At 72.3% G+C, this 16501-nt stretch overlaps 6 protein-coding genes across 8 annotated transcripts; 3 read left to right on the top strand and 3 right to left on the bottom strand.

The window, feature by feature from the left end:
• Positions 1-68: 68 nt before the first annotated feature.
• TIMM10 (translocase of inner mitochondrial membrane 10) lies at positions 69-2148 on the bottom strand. Its single transcript, XM_069016196.1, has 2 exons — positions 1918-2148; positions 69-1423 (listed from the first exon to the last, which is right to left on the bottom strand). The coding sequence occupies exons 1-2, from the start codon at positions 1986-1988 to the stop codon at positions 1222-1224; spliced, it is 273 nt and encodes a 90-aa protein (XP_068872297.1). The 5' UTR covers positions 1989-2148; the 3' UTR covers positions 69-1221.
• A 1655-nt stretch (positions 2149-3803) lies between these two features.
• On the top strand, positions 3804-6062 carry SMTNL1 (smoothelin like 1). Its single transcript, XM_069016113.1, has 8 exons — positions 3804-3821; positions 3896-4120; positions 4316-4493; positions 4654-4687; positions 4784-4924; positions 5413-5515; positions 5590-5741; positions 5820-6062. The coding sequence occupies exons 1-8, from the start codon at positions 3804-3806 to the stop codon at positions 5962-5964; spliced, it is 996 nt and encodes a 331-aa protein (XP_068872214.1). The 3' UTR covers positions 5965-6062.
• Positions 6063-6233: 171 nt separating this feature from the next.
• On the bottom strand, positions 6234-7802 carry LOC138111027 (ubiquitin-conjugating enzyme E2 L5-like). The gene is made up of 4 exons (XM_069016193.1): positions 7729-7802; positions 7045-7134; positions 6483-6669; positions 6234-6417 (listed from the first exon to the last, which is right to left on the bottom strand). Exons 1-4 carry the CDS (start codon positions 7747-7749, stop codon positions 6257-6259), a joined length of 459 nt encoding a protein of 152 aa, XP_068872294.1. The 5' UTR covers positions 7750-7802; the 3' UTR covers positions 6234-6256.
• SERPING1 (serpin family G member 1) lies at positions 7334-11143 on the top strand. Of its 2 annotated transcripts, none has more exons than XM_069016192.1 (9): positions 7334-7425; positions 8078-8147; positions 8332-8401; positions 8516-8966; positions 9056-9193; positions 9274-9477; positions 9599-9741; positions 10046-10265; positions 10802-11143. In XM_069016192.1, the coding sequence occupies exons 3-9, from the start codon at positions 8333-8335 to the stop codon at positions 11047-11049; spliced, it is 1473 nt and encodes a 490-aa protein (XP_068872293.1). In that variant the 5' UTR covers positions 7334-7425; positions 8078-8147; position 8332; the 3' UTR covers positions 11050-11143. The 2 variants fall into 2 exon arrangements, with proteins under 2 accessions (XP_068872293.1, XP_068872292.1); XM_069016191.1 differs by lacking the exon at positions 7334-7425 and adding an exon at positions 7776-7842.
• Positions 11144-11585: 442 nt separating this feature from the next.
• On the bottom strand, positions 11586-13733 carry YPEL4 (yippee like 4). Of its 2 annotated transcripts, none has more exons than XM_069018769.1 (5): positions 13642-13733; positions 12786-13073; positions 12246-12289; positions 12026-12134; positions 11586-11844 (listed from the first exon to the last, which is right to left on the bottom strand). In XM_069018769.1, the coding sequence occupies exons 2-5, from the start codon at positions 12912-12914 to the stop codon at positions 11755-11757; spliced, it is 372 nt and encodes a 123-aa protein (XP_068874870.1). In that variant the 5' UTR covers positions 12915-13073; positions 13642-13733; the 3' UTR covers positions 11586-11754. The 2 variants fall into 2 exon arrangements, with proteins under 2 accessions (XP_068874870.1, XP_068874871.1); XM_069018770.1 differs by having other exon boundaries at positions 13604-13718.
• A 384-nt stretch (positions 13734-14117) lies between these two features.
• CLP1 (cleavage factor polyribonucleotide kinase subunit 1) lies at positions 14118-16488 on the top strand. Its single transcript, XM_069018768.1, is given in 5 exon segments — positions 14118-14297; positions 14299-14349; positions 14352-14406; positions 14409-15025; positions 15697-16488. Coding segments are annotated over 5 exon segments (1563 nt in total). The 5' UTR covers positions 14118-14129; the 3' UTR covers positions 16369-16488.
• Positions 16489-16501: the final 13 nt, after the last annotated feature.

Raw genomic sequence — 16501 nt, 5'->3', positions numbered from 1 at the left:
GTGAGGGCAGCAGGATGCAGAATGGGGGTCCCCTCCCATCCTGAGCGGGAAAAACCCCCAACAGGAACCAAAAGGTGGGAAATTATTTATTAAAAATGGTCTTATTTTGGGAGAGCGGGGCCTGGCTGCTGTGGGGGGGGGGGCACTGCCGTTCCAGGTCACCGCCTGCTGCTCCTGAAATATTGATGGGAGCGGCGGGCAGCAGGGCAGCGAGGCGTGCAGGACGCTGCGGGGGGGGTGGATGGATGGATGGATGGATGGATGGACACCCCCCGCGGGGTGTGCGGCCACACGCACCCAGCGCCACCGCGGGGTTGGGGACCCGCAGGCTCCCGTGACGCCGACACCCCGCACCCCCGGCAGGGTGCTGGCGGGTGTCACGGGAGCCGCGGGGCGCAGAGCCACCCCCGCGCCGTCACCCGCGCCCCGCGCAGCCTGACCCACTTCCCGCGGGCGCTGGCACACAGATGGAGCACACGCTGCCGGGCTGCGGGCGCAGGGACACGGCCCCCGCCCACCGTGCGTCCCTCTGGGCGTGTGTGACCCCTGGGGTGCCCCTCAGCAGGGGTCCCTCACACAGGGTGGGGTGTCCCTCTGCGGGTGTAGCTCCCTGGGTGTCCATGTGCCCCTTGTCCCCTGCAGCTGTCCCCAGGGGTGTGGGGGGCTGTCAGTTTGTGTGTGTGTGTGCAGACTGTCCCTGTGGGGGTGTCCCCATGCCCCCTTCCTCCCCTGTGGTCTCTGGCTGTCCCCGTGCCGTCTTTGCCCAGGCAGAGGTGTATGTCCCTGGGTTGTCCCCACATGGTCCCACCTGTGTATCCTCAGCCAGGGGCTGGGTGTCCTGGGGCTGTCCATGTGAGGCTGCCCCTGTGCCCTGCCCCTCCGGGGCTGTGTCCCCGGGCAGGGCCCCTGGCTGTCCCCTCTGGTGACCCCCAGCACAGACAGAAAGGGAGGGGCTGAGCCCTGTCCCACCCCACTGGGGATTACAAGGGGCTCAGCCCGGCTCTGCCTAATCCAGGGGATTACATGGGCTGGGTCCAGCCGGGGGGGGCACCCAGGGGTGCCCCCAACAAGGACACGGCACGGGGCAGCTGGGGACAGCGAGGGGGGCTCCCAGCAGCAGCCACGGGCACCACGTACCCCAACACACGGCCACGGGGTGGGTTTGGGGGGCGAGGGGAGCACAGCAGACGCCCCCGGTTTATTGGGGTGCGGGGCCGGGGCTCAGGCGGTGCCGGTGCCCTGCTGCATTCGCTTGAGCAGCTCCTCGTCCTGCAGCGACAGCTCCGTCAGCTTCTTGCCCATCCGCTCGTGCACCTCCAGGTACTTGGCCACGCAGCGGTCCAGGCACACACACTCCCCTTTGGACAGCTCCGACTCCTTGTAGTGCGGGGGGACGCACTTGCGGTGGCACGCCTGGGTCATCCTGCACGGACCGCACCGCGCCTGAGCCCTGCGCCACCCGGGGCCCGGCTCTGCGTCCCAGCACGTCCTGTACCCCGCCATCGCCACCCCCGGGACCCCCACCCCGCGCCCCAGCATCTCCTGTACCCCGCCGTCGCCACCCCCGGGACGCAGCCCCGCACCTCAGCACCCCCCCCGTAGTCCCCGTTATCGCCATCGCCGGCACCCCCAGCCCTTGCACCCCGACACCTCCTGTACCCCCATCATCACCGCACCCGGCCTTTGCACCCCAACGCCCCCCAGTATCCCCCGTTCTAGCCATCCCCGGCACCCCTAGGACCCCCCCACTGTCCCCCATCCTCGGGCACCTCCGGGGACCCCCCATTTTCCGGGTGTCCCCTAGGATCCGCCGCACACCCCTCCAACTCCAGCGCCCCAGGGTCCCCTAAGCCACGGACACCCCCCGGTACCCCAACACCCCCACTGCCGCCCCCCCCCCCCCCCGGCGGGCCGCACCGGTTGTACATGTCGGCCATCATCTCAACCTCCAGCTCGGCCGCCAGCTGCTGAGCCCGCAGCGGATCCATGGCAGCCAGCACCGGCCCCGCTCGGTCCCGGTCCCGATCACGGTCCCTCTGGGCCCGGCCCCGCTCGAATCGGCCCCGTTGGACCCCCCCGGTCCCGCTCGGTTCGGGACCCGGCGGCGGCTCCCTGCAGGAACCACGTGGGCGCCGCGCTTCCGCCCACCCGCGCAGCGGCCCCGCCCCCGCGCCGGGAGCCGGCCAATCGCGTGCGGCCGGAGGCGGGACCAGAGGTGCGTCCCTAGCGCTGATTGGTCGTGCTGGAGGGGCGTGGCGGCGGCCGAGCGGCGGGAGGGGAAGGCGCGCGCTCTGCCCGGCCTTTGCCCCGCAGGGGCGTGGCCAGCGCGGAGGGGGCGTGGCCGGCGCGGAGGGGGCGTGGCTGCCGCCGGGACCGTACCCGGGCATGGCCGGGGTGCTCCGGGTCCCCCGGGACCCCCCCTCTGTGTTCCCTGTGTCTCCTCTCCCTGGGTCCTCCTGTGTCCTGCCGTCCTGCCCGGGCTGTCCCCGCCTGACCTCTGGCCCCAGGTGTCCGTGTCCCCCGATGCCCCCCGGGACTCTGTGCCCCCGCCCTCCCCCCGTGTCCCCCGCGTCCCCCGTGTGCCCGCGTCCCCGCTGTGTCCTCCCACGTACCCTCGCGTGTCTGTGTTCCCCACCTCCCCCGTGTGCCTGTGACCCCCAAGTCTCCCTGTCCCTGCCCGGGGTGGCCGTGTCCCCCGTGCCCCTCGGGTCCTCCGACACGGGCTCGGTCCTCCGCCGTGGGCTCCTCCGGGGTGTCGCCGCTGTCCGGGTGGGACTGTCGGCGTGCCCCCCCTCCCCAGCCGTGCCCGGGTGTCCAGCCCGGCCCCACGCGTGCCCCGCGGGTGGGCGGTGAGTGAAGGCGGCACCTGCCCCCGCCGGGTAAAAATAGCGCCGGGCGGGGGGGCCTGGGCGCAGCAGGGGCGGCGGAGCGGCAGCGGCCGGAGGGTACGGGGCGAGGGGCTCCGGGGGGCTCCCGGGGGGAACGGGGGTACGCGGGGCGGGAGTGGAGAGGGGAGCGGCCGGGAGGGTAGGAGCCGGGGGGCTCCGGGGAGGGACACCGCGGGGAAGCAAGGGAGACCGGGAAGGGGTTACAGGGGGCCGGCAGTGGGAACTGGAGGGCCGGGAGAAGACGCGTGGGGTCGGGAGAGGGACATGGCGGCGCCGGGATGGGATACGGGTGGTCGGGAGGGGACATGGGGGGAGGGAGGGGCACAGGGGTGCTGACATGGGGCACGGGAGGGACGGGGAGTGGGGCAGGAGGGGAATGGGAGGGTTGTTTCGGGACATGTGCGGCCGCAGGAAGAAGTGGAGGGACCAGGCTGTGTTATTGCGGTGTCGGGATGGGGAACGGGGGAGCCTGGGTGGGGCAACCGGGGTGCCCAACGTGGGAGTGCCAGGGCTGGAGGAGGGCGTGGGGACAGGGGCAGGAGGGGGGTTACCCGGGCTGGGGGGCTGGGGGGGCCACGGGCAAGCTCACGGCGTCATCAGGGGGCTCCCCTGTGACGGCCCCGTGCCCCTGCAGCGGTGACCGCAGCGACATGGAGGCTCCGGGAGACGCCGAAACACCCACCTCGGACACCCCCACCTCGGACACCCCCACCCCCGGCACCCCCACCCCCGGCACCCCCCCCTCGGACACCCCCACCCCCGGCACCCCCACCTCAGACACCCCCACCCCCGGCACCCCCGCCCGCGGTAGCCCCACCCCGGACACCCCCTCTGACCCCGCCGCGGGGCCGGGGGCGGGCAGCGGGGAAGCGACGACCCCGCAGGGTGGGGAGGAAGCTCGGGAAGCGGGGGGCGATGGGGGGGACACGGGGGGTGAAGGGAAGGGCGCGAGGGCTGGAGAGGGGGATACGGGGGGCGATGCGGGGGACACGAGGGGTGAAGGGAAGGACACGGCAGGGGAACGGGAGGATTCGGGGGGCTCGGGGGGGTGCGCGGGGGGAGAGGCTGCCGCGGATGGCGGGGCAGAAGCACCCAAGGGTGCCGGGGGCGATGCCGGGGACGGTGGTGGCGGTGCCGAGGCAGGGACAGCCGGGGGCACCGGAGGGGGCACCGAGGACGGTACCGGGGGGGAAGCGGCGCCGGCAGCGGCGGGCAACACCCGGCGCCGACAGGTGAGGAGGGGTCGGAGGGGAGGTGGCGGCACAGCCAGGGCAGGAGGCGGTGGGGAGGGCGGCCGCGGTAGGGATGGGGACACTCTCACTTTGCCGGGGCAGGGTGAGAGTGCCAAGGCCGGGATGACAGTGCCAGGGACATTGTGTGAGTGACACCGCCCGTGCTGGCGGTGGCACCCTGCCTGTTGCTTGCAGGAGCCCACTTGGCTTCAGGACGAGGACGACGAGCTGTGGCCTGAGTTCGCTCCCTGCTCGTCCCCAGAGGGGGCCACAAGCCCCACGTCCCCCACATCCCCCACCTCCCCCACATCCCCCATGTCCCCCACCTCCCCCACGACCCCTACGTCCCCAGCATCCCCAGCGTCCCCCCCAGGTAAGAGCCATGTGGGCAATGGCACCCGAGTGTCCTGGGGTCACCGCTGCCCCACACGATGTCCATCCTCCCCATGGGAAAGGACCTGGAGCCCCAGGGGTGCCTAGAGGGGGTGTGGGTGCCCCCTCGCACCCCTCTGACCCTGCCTCTCTCCTTGCAGCTGGCACCACCGAGGACGCGGGGGGCAGCAAGAAGTGAGTGTCCCCACAGGTGGCACGGCACTGCCCCTCCCCAGGAGCGGCACCCCACAGCCCCGTGCTCATGGCTGTCCCACCCGTGTGTGCCTGCAGGGGTGCTCCAGCAGGGGGGCCACGGGAAAAGGCCGCCCTCGGTTCGGCGGGACAGAGGCTGAGGCTGGAGGGGGCCGGGGGGCGGCCGCGAGTGGGGTCCCGGGCACAGGGACGCAGCGCCATCCTGGAGAAGTTCGGAGGGTGAGAGGGGCCTGGCCCCATGGCGGGCACAGGGAGTGGGGGGCAGGAGGGGCATTGAGGGAATGGGGGACACGGGGGGACTGGGGGCTACGGAACAGTGGGGGACAGCGGGATGGGTGGGTCATGGAGTGGTGCTGGTGTTGGGAAGCCTTGAGGCAATGGGAGGTACACGGGAAATTGGGGGCCATGGCGGGGGCACGGGACGGTGGGGGTATTGGGGGGCACAGGGCAATGGGGTCACAGGGGAACTGGGGCTCCGTGGGGCAGGGGTGGTACTGGGGGGGCATGGGGCAATGAGGGAGGGTATGGGACAGAGGGGACATCGGGGGGGCGTGGGGCAATCAGGGGTACAGAGGGCAGTAAGGGGGGGCTGTGTCCCCGTGGGGCACTGGGGGCCCACAGTCAGGGGGCAGTGGGGTCACAGAGGGGCTGGGGGTCCCTACGGGGGATGGCGGGGTGTGGGGGTCCCACAGCCCAGGTCCCCCCAGGGCTGCCAAGGGCCCAGCCCCGCACCTGCGGCGCTCGGGGGGAGCCGCCACGGTCAAGACGATGCTGCTGGAGTGGTGCCGCGCCCGCACCCGCGGGTACCCGGTGAGCGCAGCTGGGGGGCGGCGGGAGGGTCCGGTGGGGGGCCCGGGGCTGGCCTGACCCCCCTGCCCGCGCAGCACGTGGACGTGCAGAACTTCTCGGGGAGCTGGGGCAGCGGCCTGGCCTTCTGCGCCCTCCTGCACAGCTTCTTCCCCGACGCCTTCGACTTCACCACCCTGGAGCCCGACGCCCGCCGGGACAACTTCGCCCTGGCCTTCGCCACCGCCGAGTGCGTGAGCGCAGCCCCGGGGCCCCGGTCCCCCCCGGCCACCCCCCGGCCCCGGTGACCGCCCTGTCACCCCCACAGGGAGCGGGCGGGCTGTGCCCCGCTGCTGGAGGTGGAGGACATGGTGCGGCTGCCGGTGCCGGACGCCAAGTGCGTGTACACGTACGTGCAGGAGCTGTACCGCTGCCTGGTGGCCAAGGGGCTCGTGAAGACCAAGAAGCGCTGAGAGGGTCCCCCACAGGCCCCCAGCTGTGCCATCCCCCTCTTTGTCCCCCGCTCTGTCCCCCAGCAGTAAAGGCCGCGGTGCCAGGCGGTGGTGGCCTCGTCTCTGGAGGGAGGGACGGTGGCACCGAGGAGTGTCTGGGCGTTGGCGCCGGGTTGGGCGCAGCCCTGGCTCTGCCACCAGGAGGGTGACATCCCCCAGGGCTGGCACGTGGGGGGCAGCATCTCCTGGAGCCCCTCGCCCTCCCAGTGAGGCCACACGGAGCCAGAGCAGGCGATGGAGAGAATTTATTGCCTTATGTACGGGGCTCGGGGCGCGGCTCGGCGTGGAGACGGGTGTGCTCCTCTGCCCGGCGCCGGAACTCCTCGGGGCGCTCCTGCAGCTCCCGGGCCACGTCCGGCCGCAGCACCCGCCCCGGGTCTGGGCTGTCCAGCTGCAGCAGCAGGTCCTGCAGCACTGCGGGGGCGGGGCGGTCAGAGGGGCACCCCCGGCGCTGTGCCCCCCGTCCCCGCGGTGCCCACCTTGGATGGCGCGGGTGGTGTGCTCCCAGTGCGCGTGGGCGGTGAGGGGCTGGCAGACGCGGCCCTCGGCGTCCACGCTGGGGTGGTAGATGGGGGTGCGGAGGGTGGCGCGGGGGGGCTCCAGCGGGTGGTTGGGGGAGAAGGTCAGCTCGAAGCGGAAGGCGCCCGTGTTGTATGGGGGGTTGTTCTGCCGGGGTGTGGGGGCACCTCAGCCCCCTCTGCCACAGCGTCCATCGGGGGAGGCCCCTGTCCAGCCCTGATACCCAGTGACCCCCCTGCCCCCCATAGAGACTCCCCCGTGCCAGCCCAAGCCCCTCAGGAGGGGAACCGCCACCCAGCGTCCCCAGCCCAGGACTCGAGAGTGTCCTCAGAGGGGCCCTCCCCAATTCTGTCCTGATAGAGACCCTCATTCAGCTCCCCCTTGAGTCACCCCTGGTCCCAAGGGTCACCCTCAGTCCCTCCCATGTCCCCAGGGGGCCATCTGCCCTGCAAGCCCGCATGTCCCCCATGCCCAGGAGACCCTCACACCGCCCGCAGCCCCCCGTGCCCTCTCCCCACGCACGGGCAGCAGGAGCCCCCCCCAGCGCCGCACGTTCCCGTCCAGCGGCCGCACGTCGCGGGCCCCCTCCCAGCGCCGCGCCTCCTCCAGCTCCTGTGGAAGGGGTGGGGCAGGCGTGGGCGGGGCCGCTCGGGACACGTCCTTTAGGGCGGAGGTGTGTCCCGAGAGACCCCTCCATAGGTTAATCCTCCACCCTGGGCACGCCTCTGGGCGGGGTCACACCGCGGGCCACGCCTTAATGGGCAGAGTTTAATTACCGGGCGCACCGTAATGGTCGGGGCCGCCAGCCTGGACACACCCCTGGGCGGGGCCGCCCCGCCGGGGAAACGAAACTGAAACGGGCAGGGGGATTCGGCACCCCCGCACCGGAGACTCTCCACCCCGGTACTGCTCCCCTCGCACCCCGGCACCGGGACCCCCGCACCGGCACTGACACCCCCAGCCCTGCCTCTCCCTGGCACCGGGACCCCCACCCCGGCACTGACACCCCCAGCCCTGCCTCTCCCCGGCACCGGGACCCCCGCACCGGCACTGACACCCCAACCCTGCCTCTCCCCGGCACCGGGACCCCCGCGCCGCAAGCTCGGCTCCCCTCGGCCCCCGCTCCGGTGCGGACACCAGGACCCCCGCGCCGGTAGCGCAGCGGCCCCGGAGTCCTGGTCCGGTCCCAGTGCCCCCGATGCCCACCTTGGCGATCCGCCCGGCCATGGTGATCCGTGCCCGTTGCCACGGGGATGGGCTCCGCGGAGTCACGCCTCTGGGCGGGCGGGACGAGGTTCTCCGGCCGCGCCCCCGGCACGGGTGGGTGGGGACAGACCGGCCTGGGGAGGCCGGCGACCCCCGTCACCCCGAGGTCCCAGGGGCGGTGGGTGACAGGGAGCCGGACCCCCGCCCAGAGTGTGCCTGACGGGAGCAAAACGGGCCGCGGGGCCGCATCCCGGCTGCCTCCGCACCCCCCTGCCCGTCCCCCACGGCTGCCCCCGCATCCCGGCCGTGTCCCGGCTGATTTACGGGAACCTCCTTAATCTTTAACCAGGCAGGGTCGGACGCGGCCAGATCCCCCGGCGCCCGCTGGACACGCAGGGACTGACCCGCCGGGCACCCAGGTGGGCCCGGGGTGCTGCCTCCTCCCACCCCCCATCCCCGGTCCCCCGGGGGGGACAGAGCCGGGGCACCCTGGGGTGGGGCTGCAAGGGGTGGGGGTACGGGTGGTGCAGGGAGTGGGAGTGCAGGTGCCGGGCTGGGGGTGCTGGGTGTCTCTCCTGCCCTTGACCTGTGCCCTCCCACCAGCATGTCCACCAAGACGCTCTGGCTGCCTCTGGCGTGGCTGGTGGCCACAGCCACGGTCACTGTCACCCCGGTAAGTGTGGCCCAGGGGCCCGGGCTCCCTGTGGCCACCACCCCTCAACATCCCCTCACCTGAGCCCCCCACCCGGGTGCCCCATGCCCTCGTCACGCAAGTCCCTGTGCCCAGGTGCTCACTCTGGAGGCCTCTCCCAGCTGGATGACGCTGCTCAGAGAGCACCCGACACCGCCTGTGCCCCCTGCTCGTGCCCCGGCTCCCTCGCAGGACGCAGAGGCCCCCGTGCTGCCTGTGCCCACCCCCAGCGCCCACCCCGAGGGGCTGGGATGGGATGCCCCCAGCCCCACAGCACCCGAGGGAGCACCGGAGGAGGCGGGCGCCGAGGCCGAGGGGACCACGGCAGCGCCCGCGCCTGGCACCGATGCCCCGCCCTGCCCCGGGGACGAGGAGCCGGCCGAGAGCTGCGGGGAGCCCACGGGGACGCAGCGGGCGGCCGTGGCCGAGGCTCTGGGCACCTTCGCCCTCCGCTTCTACCAGCACATGGCAGCGGCTGCCCAGCCCGACGCCAACCTGCTCTTCTCCCCCATCAACGTCGCCGTGGGGCTCTCGCACCTGCTGCTGGGTGAGGGGCTGCCCGCGGGCACCGGCACCGCCGTGTCACCGCTGTCCAGCCGGGGCGGCTCGCTGAGCTTCCCCCGTGCCCCTCCGCAGGCGCCCGCGGAGAGACCCAGGAGCGTCTGGCCGCCCTCCTGGCGTACCCGTCGGGGCTGGACTGCGTGCACGGCGCCCTGCAGCAGCTGGCCAGCGCGCCCGGCCTCTTCTCGGCCGCCCAAATCTTCCACCACCCAGGTGAGGCGGGCACCGGGTGCCGCTGGGGTGCCGCTGCCGGGTGGGCGCCGGGCTGACACCGGCACCGTGCCGCCCCGCAGAGCTGCACCTCCGGCCCCGCTTCCTCAACGACTCCCTGCGCTTCTACGGCGCCCGCCCGTACGCCCTGAGCGGCAACGAGAGCCTGGACCTGCAGCGCATCAACGCCTGGGTGCGGGAGGCCAGCAAGGGGCTGCTGCCCACGCTGCTGTCCGCTCTGCCCCCCGAGCCCCGCCTGCTGCTGCTCAGCGCCGTCCACCTGCGCGGTACGGCCCCGCCGCCGGGCATCCGCCGGGCATCCGCCGGGCATGGGGCGCGGGGCTGAGGCCGCCCCGTGCGGCCCTCCGGTGCCCCCCGCCCCCCAGCCGCGGTGCCGTGTCCCCGCAGCCGCCTGGCGCACGCCGCTGGACCGCAAGAAGACGGTGCTGCTGCCCTTCCTGCGGCCCGGGCACCCGCCCCGCAAGGTGCCCACCATGACCAGCGCCAAGTACCCGGTGGCCTCCTTCACCGACTCCCGCCTGCAGGTCCAGGTACGCCGTGGCCGGGACTGGCCGCCAGGCGCTGGGGGTCCGGAGGGTCGCTGCTGGGGGGACAATGGCATGATGCCACTCCAGCGGCGCTGAGGAGGAGTGCCAGGCTGTGGCGTAGCTCCTGCGGCGCTCGGGGAGGATGCCAGGCTGATGTCACTGCCCTGGCACCGAACGGGGCACAGGCCGTGGCCTCGCTCCTCTGGGACTTTGGGGTATGCCAGGCTGGCACCTCCCTGGTGGCACTGGGCGGGTGCCAGCCCACGGGGTCCCCGCAGTGGCCCTTAGGTGGGGGTCTGCCCCACAGGTGGGGCGGCTGGAGCTGAATGGGGGGCTGAGCCTGGTGGTGCTGATGCCACGGGGGCCCCTGGAGCCTCTGGAGACCCTGGAGCGGGCGCTGGACGCCCCGACCTTCCTGGCGCTGCTGCGGCGGGCGGCCCGCACCCCGCACCGGCCCACCGCGCTGTCCCTGCCCCGCCTGCGCCTCGACCTCGACCTGGACGTGGTGGCTCTGGTGCACGACATGGGTAAGGACACCTCTGACGGCACCGCAGGGGCTGGGTGGGCTGCGGGGTCACATCACTCCCTGTGCAGTGACATTACTCCCTGCAGAACGCCACGGACCCCTCCCCTGGGGGTCACTTTCCCCCGTGTCCCCAAAGACCACAATGTCCCTGGCATCCCCACACCTTTGGTTTCCCCTGAGTTCCCCCTCCCATCCCCGCGTCCCTGGTGCCCCCCATGCCCCCAGCGCCCCGGATGTCCCCTTGCATCCCAGTGCCCCCGTATTATCCCTGCTGTCTCTCACGTCCCCAGTGGCCCAAATATCCCCCATGCCCCCGGTGTTCCCCACATCCCTGAGTGTCCCCTGGCGCCTCCCAGTGTCCCCGGAGTGTCCCGGTGTCTCCCCTATCCCCAGCGTCCCTGTCCCCCCCGGTTTTCCCTGGGTCCCTTGTGTCCGCGGGTCCCCGCGGTGCCCCCTCCGTCCCCGGTGTCCCCTCGCCCCCCGCTGCCGCGGTGTCCCCGTGTGCCGCGGGAGTGGCGCTGAGGCCGGGTGCCGCAGACTACGGGCTGTTCCTGGACGCGGAGCTGTGCGGGCTGGCGCGGGGCCCGGCGGCGGTGGACACGGCGCGGCACCGGGCGGTGCTGGCACTGGACGAGGCCGGCGTGGAGGCGGCGGCGGCCATGGCCACCTCGGTGGCGCGCTCGGCCCTGGTGCTGGAGGCCCTGCGCCCCTTCCTCTTCGTCCTCTGGCACGACACCGGCGACTTCCCCGTCTTCATGGGCCGTCTCAGCGACCCCCAGCCCTGACTCTGCCCCTCCTGTCCCTGGCCTCCCTCCTCCCACCCCTCCATCCTTCGCTCCCGCCTCCTCCTCTCCCTCCTCCCTCCATCCCTGCCTCCTCCTCTCCCTGCTTCCCTCCTTCCCTCTCTCCTTTACCCCTTTCTCTCTCCTCCCATCCTTCCTTCACTTGTCCCTCCTCCCTCCCTGCCTCCCTTCATCCCTTCCTCCCTGCGTCCTTCTTTCCCTCTCTGCATCCCTCGTCCCTCTTTCCTGTCCTCTCCTCCCTCCCATCTCCCCCATTTCCCTCCCCACCTCTTCACCCTTCACCCGCCCCAGCTCCCCAGGGCACCAGGGGGGGTCCCCGCTCCTCCCGTGCCTCAGTTTCCTCTCCAGTTCGGCGTCCCAATAAAGGCACCGACCACCTCCCACCTCCTGCGTGTGAAGAGGGAAAGGGGCGGGCTGGGGCCACCAGGGACCCCCACTCTGTGCCAGGCTGCGTGCCAGGGCGAGCCGAGCCAGGGGTGGTGGCAGCGCAGGGGGCAGGTGACAACCAGCACCTTCCTAAAAAAAAAAAAGCCTTTATTGCCCTAGAAAAGCCCCGCAGCCCCCGCGGCCGGTGCGACCCAGGGGCCGCCGGGGGGGCACTGGGAAGGTGCCAAGGAGGGGGTCACCCAGCGCTAGCCCCCCAGCTGCGGCCCCCACGTGCCCCCCAGTCCCAGCTGCGCCCCCGCGTCAGTCCCAGCCGTTCTCCTTCACCATGTGCGACATCTCGATGATGAACTTCCCCTCCTTGTACTTCTGGCTGCTCTCGAACGCCTGTTCCTGGAGGGGGGACACAGTGTCAGCCCCCCCATGCCCCGATGGGCGCTGCCCCCCCGAGCTTGGGGGTGTCCGCAGCAAAGGTTTGGGGTGCCCGGGGGCAGGGTCTGGGGAGCCCAGGCAGGGGTTGGGGCCCCCGGGCAGTGCCTGCAGCAGGTGGGGGTCCCAGCCGGGGGGCACTCACGTATTTCCAGCCCAGGGTGGTCTTGCAGCTCTGGCAGAAGATGTCGGCCACCGAGTGCAGCCCCGTCAGCAGCAGCCGCTGCTCAGCCGGGCCGCAGCCCACGTTCACCCTGTGCCGAGAGCGCGGTGTCCCACAGGCTCGGCACACCCGGCCCGGGCACCCCCGGGCACCCCCGGGCCCCCCCGCCCCGCTGCCATCCCCGGTGCCCGCCGGTACTCACACGGAGTTGAACAGGTAGGCACGGCCGTGGCTGCCCTGGAAGGACTGTAGGGACACGGCCACTGTCACTGCGGGGTCCCCCGCGTCCCCTGGCCCCCCTCCCTCCGCGTCCTCGCCCATCCCGCCGCACTGCCACCGTGCTGCCCACCCGCCCGGGGACACCGCAGGGGGACACCTGCCAGCCTGGGGACACTGAGGGGGAGACGGACACCTCCACGGTAGCGCCATACGGGTCACCTGCCGCCCCCCGGACAGACACCACCCGGTGTGTGCGGGGGATGCTTGCCGCCTCGGGGCAACGCTGGCCACCGTGGGAATGTCCTCACCTCGGGACACCACGGGGGGAGCGCTCGCCAGCCCGGGGACACCGCAGGGGCACCGTGGGGGGGACGCCGGCCGTCCCAGCGCCACCGTGGGGAGAAACCCAACGCTCTGGGGACACGGCGGAGGGACACCCGCTGTCCCAGGACACGGCAAGGGGGCCTCCCACTGTCCCACCCGTCCCCTCCCATCGCGGGGGCGGCGGTGGCGGCGGTGGCACCTTGGAGATGAGCTCCTCGTGGCGGGCCAGGTGCGCCCGGCAGTGCACGCAGCTGTAGGTGCGGTGGGAGCGCGGCAGGTAGCTGCGGAAGGTGCGCGGGGGCAGGCGGCGGCGGGCCGGGGGCGGCATGGCCGGGGGCAGCGCCCCGGGGGGCACCGCGCAGCCCCCGCACAGCCGCTCGCAGGGGAAGCAGCGCAGCAGCGCGCCCAGAGCCGCCGTCCCGCCCGGCCGGGCTCGGGGGGCTCCGCCGGGGCCCCCCGGCAGAAGGAGGCGGAAAAGGGAGGCGGCCTGCGAAGGGGGAAGAGGGGGCGGTGAGGGAAGACCCCCTCCTCAATCTCCCAGGTGTGGGCATCCCCTCCCGAGCCCGCCGAGACCGGGCGGCTCATCGCAGCAGTGACGGGCAGCGCGGGGACGCCGGGGGGGCTCGGGGGCAGGCGGGGGCGTCCCAAGCGGGCTCTGGCGCTTCTTCTCGAAACGCCGGCGAGTCCCGGGGCAGCGGCGGTCCCCGGGGAGGTGCTGGGGGTCCTGAGGGGGGAACCGCGCGTACCGAGTGGGGGGGAACAGGGAGCCGGAGGAAGGACGGTGGGAGTCCCGACGGGGGCACGGTGGGGGTCCTCGGGGGGGCTGATGAGGGTTCCAAGGTGCGGTGATGGGGGTCCCCGGGAGGCGAGAGGGGGCTGGGGGCGGGGGGATCTTGGCGGCCGCGGTGGAGGAGGACAGGGGTGTCGCTGCGGGGGGGAGATGTCAGGAGCGCTGAGGGACACGGCGGGGGCTCGGCGGGGTTTGGGGGTCTCTGGGGGACACCGCGGGGGGGGTACCGGGTTCCGTGGGTTCCCGGGGGGCCGGAGCCGCTCACCGCCCGCCGCTGTCCCCGCTGCCGCCGCTGCCGCTGTCGCCGCTGTCCCCGGGGCGGGCGCGGGGGGGGCCCTGCGTGCCCGGGGGCCGCATCACGGCACCGTGACTCATCCCGCGGCCGTGACGTCACCGCCCGCCACCGCCGCCGTGACGTCACCGCCCGGCCCTCCGACGTCAGCGCGGCCGCCGGGGATGCGCTGCGGCCGCCGGCTCCTCCCGGTCCCTCACGTCCCCCCGGTGTCCCCGCGGCTGCCCCGTCCCGCCGGCCCCCCGCGCCCTCCGTGGCCGCCCAGCTCCCCGCGTTTTGTCTTGTCCCCCGTGTCTCTTGTGTCGCCCCATGTCCCCGTGTTCTGCCTCGTCCCCAGGCTGCCGCCCTGTCCCCCCTGTCCCCTCATGTCCCCCCGTGTCACCGCCGTGAGATGTAAACGGGGGGGCGGGGGATGGGGGGGGGGAGCGGGCGGGGCTGCGTGTCAATGTCATGCGAACGTCATGCAAGCGATCCCGGGACTCATCCCGAGGGATCGGGGACGGGGGGGGAGCCCCCACTGCAATGGGATGCAAACGAGAGGCGGGGCCGCGGGCGATATGCAAACGAGATGCAAATTAGCAGCAGGAGCCGGACAGGACGCGCCCACCCCACGTGATCCGGGCGTCACACGTGATCCGGGCGCCCCACGTGACCCAGGCGCCTCGAGCTCCCCGGCGCTCCGCTCTGACGTCACTTCCGTCGCGGCCGCGGCGGGAGCAGGGCACCGGGCCTTCGAGCCCCCAGCGCCGTCATGGCGGACGATGGCGGCGAGGAGAAGAAGCAGGTGGCCAAGTTCGAGCTGGAGCGGGAGACGGAGCTGCGGTTCGAAGTGGAGGCGGCGCAGACGGTGCAGCTGGAGCTGCTGACCGGCATGGCCGAGGTGTTCGGCACCGAGCTCACCCGCAACAAGAAGTTCACGTTCGACGCGGGCGCCAAGGTGGCCGTGTTCACGTGGCACGGCTGCACCGTGCAGCTCAGCGGCCGCACCGAGGTGGCCTACGTGTCGCGGGACACGCCGATGCTGCTGTACCTGAACACGCACACGGCGCTGGAGCAGATGCGGCGCCAGGCCGAGCGGGAGGACGAGCGCGGGCCCCGCGTCATGGTGGTGGGGCCCACCGACGTGGGCAAGACCACCGTGTGCCGCCTGCTGCTCAACTACGCTGTGCGCCTGGGCCGCCGGCCCACCTTCGTGGAGCTGGACGTGGGGCAGGGCTCGGTGTCCATCCCCGGCACCATGGGCGCGCTGTACATCGAGCGCCCGGCCGACGTGGAGGAGGGCTTCTCCCTCCAGGCCCCCCTCGTCTACCACTTCGGCTCCACCACGCCCGGCACCAACATCAAGCTCTACAACAAGGTGAGCACGGGGGGCTCGCCCCGGGTCGGATCCGGCCCCAGAATCCCCCAGGCTCTCCCCCCAACCCGCGCTGCGGGGTCTCTGAATCCCCGGGGGGCACAGGCGGTCACCCCTTCCCAGCTGTGGGATCAGGGTGGGAAGGGAGTCCAGAGGGGGACAGGGAGCTGATGAAGGGAACCGGAGCACCCCCGCTATGGAGACAGGCTGGGAGAGGTGGGGCAGTTCAGCCTGGAGAAGGGAAGGCTGCGTGCTGACCTCAGAGCGGCCTTTTCCGTCCTGAAGGGCTGCAGGGAATCCAGAGCGGGATTCTTGTCAGAGAGCGGAGTGATAGGAAGGGGTGGAATGGGTTCTCAGGGCCAGAAGGGAGATTTAGGCTGGATATTGGGAAGAAACTCTCTTGCTGTGAGAATGGTGAGGCCCTGCGGGGTTGCCTGGAGAGGCTGTGGCTGCCCCAGCCCTCCCTGAAAGCGTGCGAGGCCAGGCTGGACGGGGCTTGGGGGATCCTGGGCTGGTGGGAGGGGTCCCTGCTGCAGGGAACTGGGTGGGCTTTAAGGCCTGTTCCACGATTTTACCCTGGGCGGCCGCCCAGAATTGAGGCCTTGAGGGTACTGGAGGAGCTGGGGAGAGCCTGGGGAGGCGGGGGTGCCTCTGTGTGACCCCTCCTGCCGCAGATCACGTCGTGCCTGGCCGACGTCTTCAACCAGCGGTGCGAGGTGAACCGGCGGGCGTCGGTGAGCGGCTGCGTCATCAACACCTGCGGCTGGGTCAAGAGCTCGGGCTACCAGGCGCTGGTGCACGCCGCCTCCGCCTTCGAGGTGGACGTGGTGGTGGTGCTGGACCAGGAGCGCCTCTACAACGAGCTCAAGCGGGACCTGCCGCACTTTGTGCGCACCGTGCTGCTGCCCAAGTCCGGCGGCGTGGTGGAGCGCTCCAAGGACTTCCGCCGGGAGTGCCGGGACGAGCGCATCCGCGAGTACTTCTACGGCTTCCGCGGCTGCTTCTACCCGCACGCCTTCGACGTCAAGTTCTCCGACGTCAAGATCTACAAGGTGGGCGCTCCCACCATCCCGGACTCGTGCCTGCCGCTGGGAATGTCGCAGGAGGACAACCAGCTGAAGCTGGTGCCGGTGACGCCAGGGCGGGACATGGTGCACCACCTGCTGAGCGTCAGCACCGCCGACAGCCCCGACGACAACATCTCTGAGACCAGCGTGGCCGGCTTCATCGTCGTCACTGGAGTCGACCTGGAGCGCCAGGTCTTCACCGTGCTGTCCCCCGCCCCGCGGCCCCTCCCCAAGAACTTCTTGCTCATCATGGACATTCGCTTCATGGACCTCAAGTAGGGGAAGGGCGGGATGTGCCCCCTGCCTCCTCCGCCCCCCCGTGCCCCCTCCTTGTCCCCCCCCCAGCGCGGTGTGACCCTGCCCTTTGGTTTTATACTTTTTGTACAGTTTGCTATTAAATCTGGAAGCCTTT

Source organism: Aphelocoma coerulescens, chromosome 5 (assembly GCF_041296385.1).
Source record: "Aphelocoma coerulescens isolate FSJ_1873_10779 chromosome 5, UR_Acoe_1.0, whole genome shotgun sequence".
NCBI classification, from domain to species: domain Eukaryota; kingdom Metazoa; phylum Chordata; class Aves; order Passeriformes; family Corvidae; genus Aphelocoma; species Aphelocoma coerulescens.
This window is presented reverse-complemented; position numbering and strand designations above follow the sequence as displayed.

Bases quoted from the DNA above. Each gene is read 5' to 3' on its own strand.
- TIMM10 (XM_069016196.1), bottom strand. From the start codon at position 1,988: ATGGATCCGCTGCGGGCTCAGCAGCTGGCGGCCGAGCTGGAGGTTGAG. The intron at 1,424-1,917 runs GTGCGGCCCGCC...CGGTCCGTGCAG, and splicing joins ATGGCCGACATGTACAACCG to GATGACCCAGGCGTGCCACC.
- SMTNL1 (XM_069016113.1), top strand. The intron at 4,121-4,315 runs GTGAGGAGGGGT...TGTTGCTTGCAG, and splicing joins GCAACACCCGGCGCCGACAG to GAGCCCACTTGGCTTCAGGA. The intron at 4,688-4,783 runs GTGAGTGTCCCC...GTGTGCCTGCAG, and splicing joins GACGCGGGGGGCAGCAAGAA to GGGTGCTCCAGCAGGGGGGC.
- LOC138111027 (XM_069016193.1), bottom strand. From the start codon at position 7,749: ATGGCCGGGCGGATCGCCAAG. The intron at 6,670-7,044 runs GTGCGTGGGGAG...ACACCCCGGCAG, and splicing joins GGGGGGGGCTCCTGCTGCCC to AACAACCCCCCATACAACAC. The intron at 6,418-6,482 runs GTGGGCACCGCG...CCGCCCCCGCAG, and splicing joins CACCACCCGCGCCATCCAAG to TGCTGCAGGACCTGCTGCTG.
- SERPING1 (XM_069016191.1), top strand. From the start codon at position 7,776: ATGGGCTCCGCGGAGTCACGCCTCTGGGCGGGCGGGACGAGGTTCTCC. The intron at 7,843-8,077 runs GTGGGTGGGGAC...ATCTTTAACCAG, and splicing joins CGGCCGCGCCCCCGGCACGG to GCAGGGTCGGACGCGGCCAG. The intron at 10,266-10,801 runs GTAAGGACACCT...CGGGTGCCGCAG, and splicing joins GGCTCTGGTGCACGACATGG to ACTACGGGCTGTTCCTGGAC.
- YPEL4 (XM_069018769.1), bottom strand. From the start codon at position 12,914: ATGCCGCCCCCGGCCCGCCGCCGCCTGCCCCCGCGCACCTTCCGCAGC. The intron at 12,290-12,785 runs GTGCCACCGCCG...GTGTCCCTACAG, and splicing joins ACGAGGAGCTCATCTCCAAG to TCCTTCCAGGGCAGCCACGG. The intron at 12,135-12,245 runs GTGAGTACCGGC...CTCTCGGCACAG, and splicing joins GCCTACCTGTTCAACTCCGT to GGTGAACGTGGGCTGCGGCC.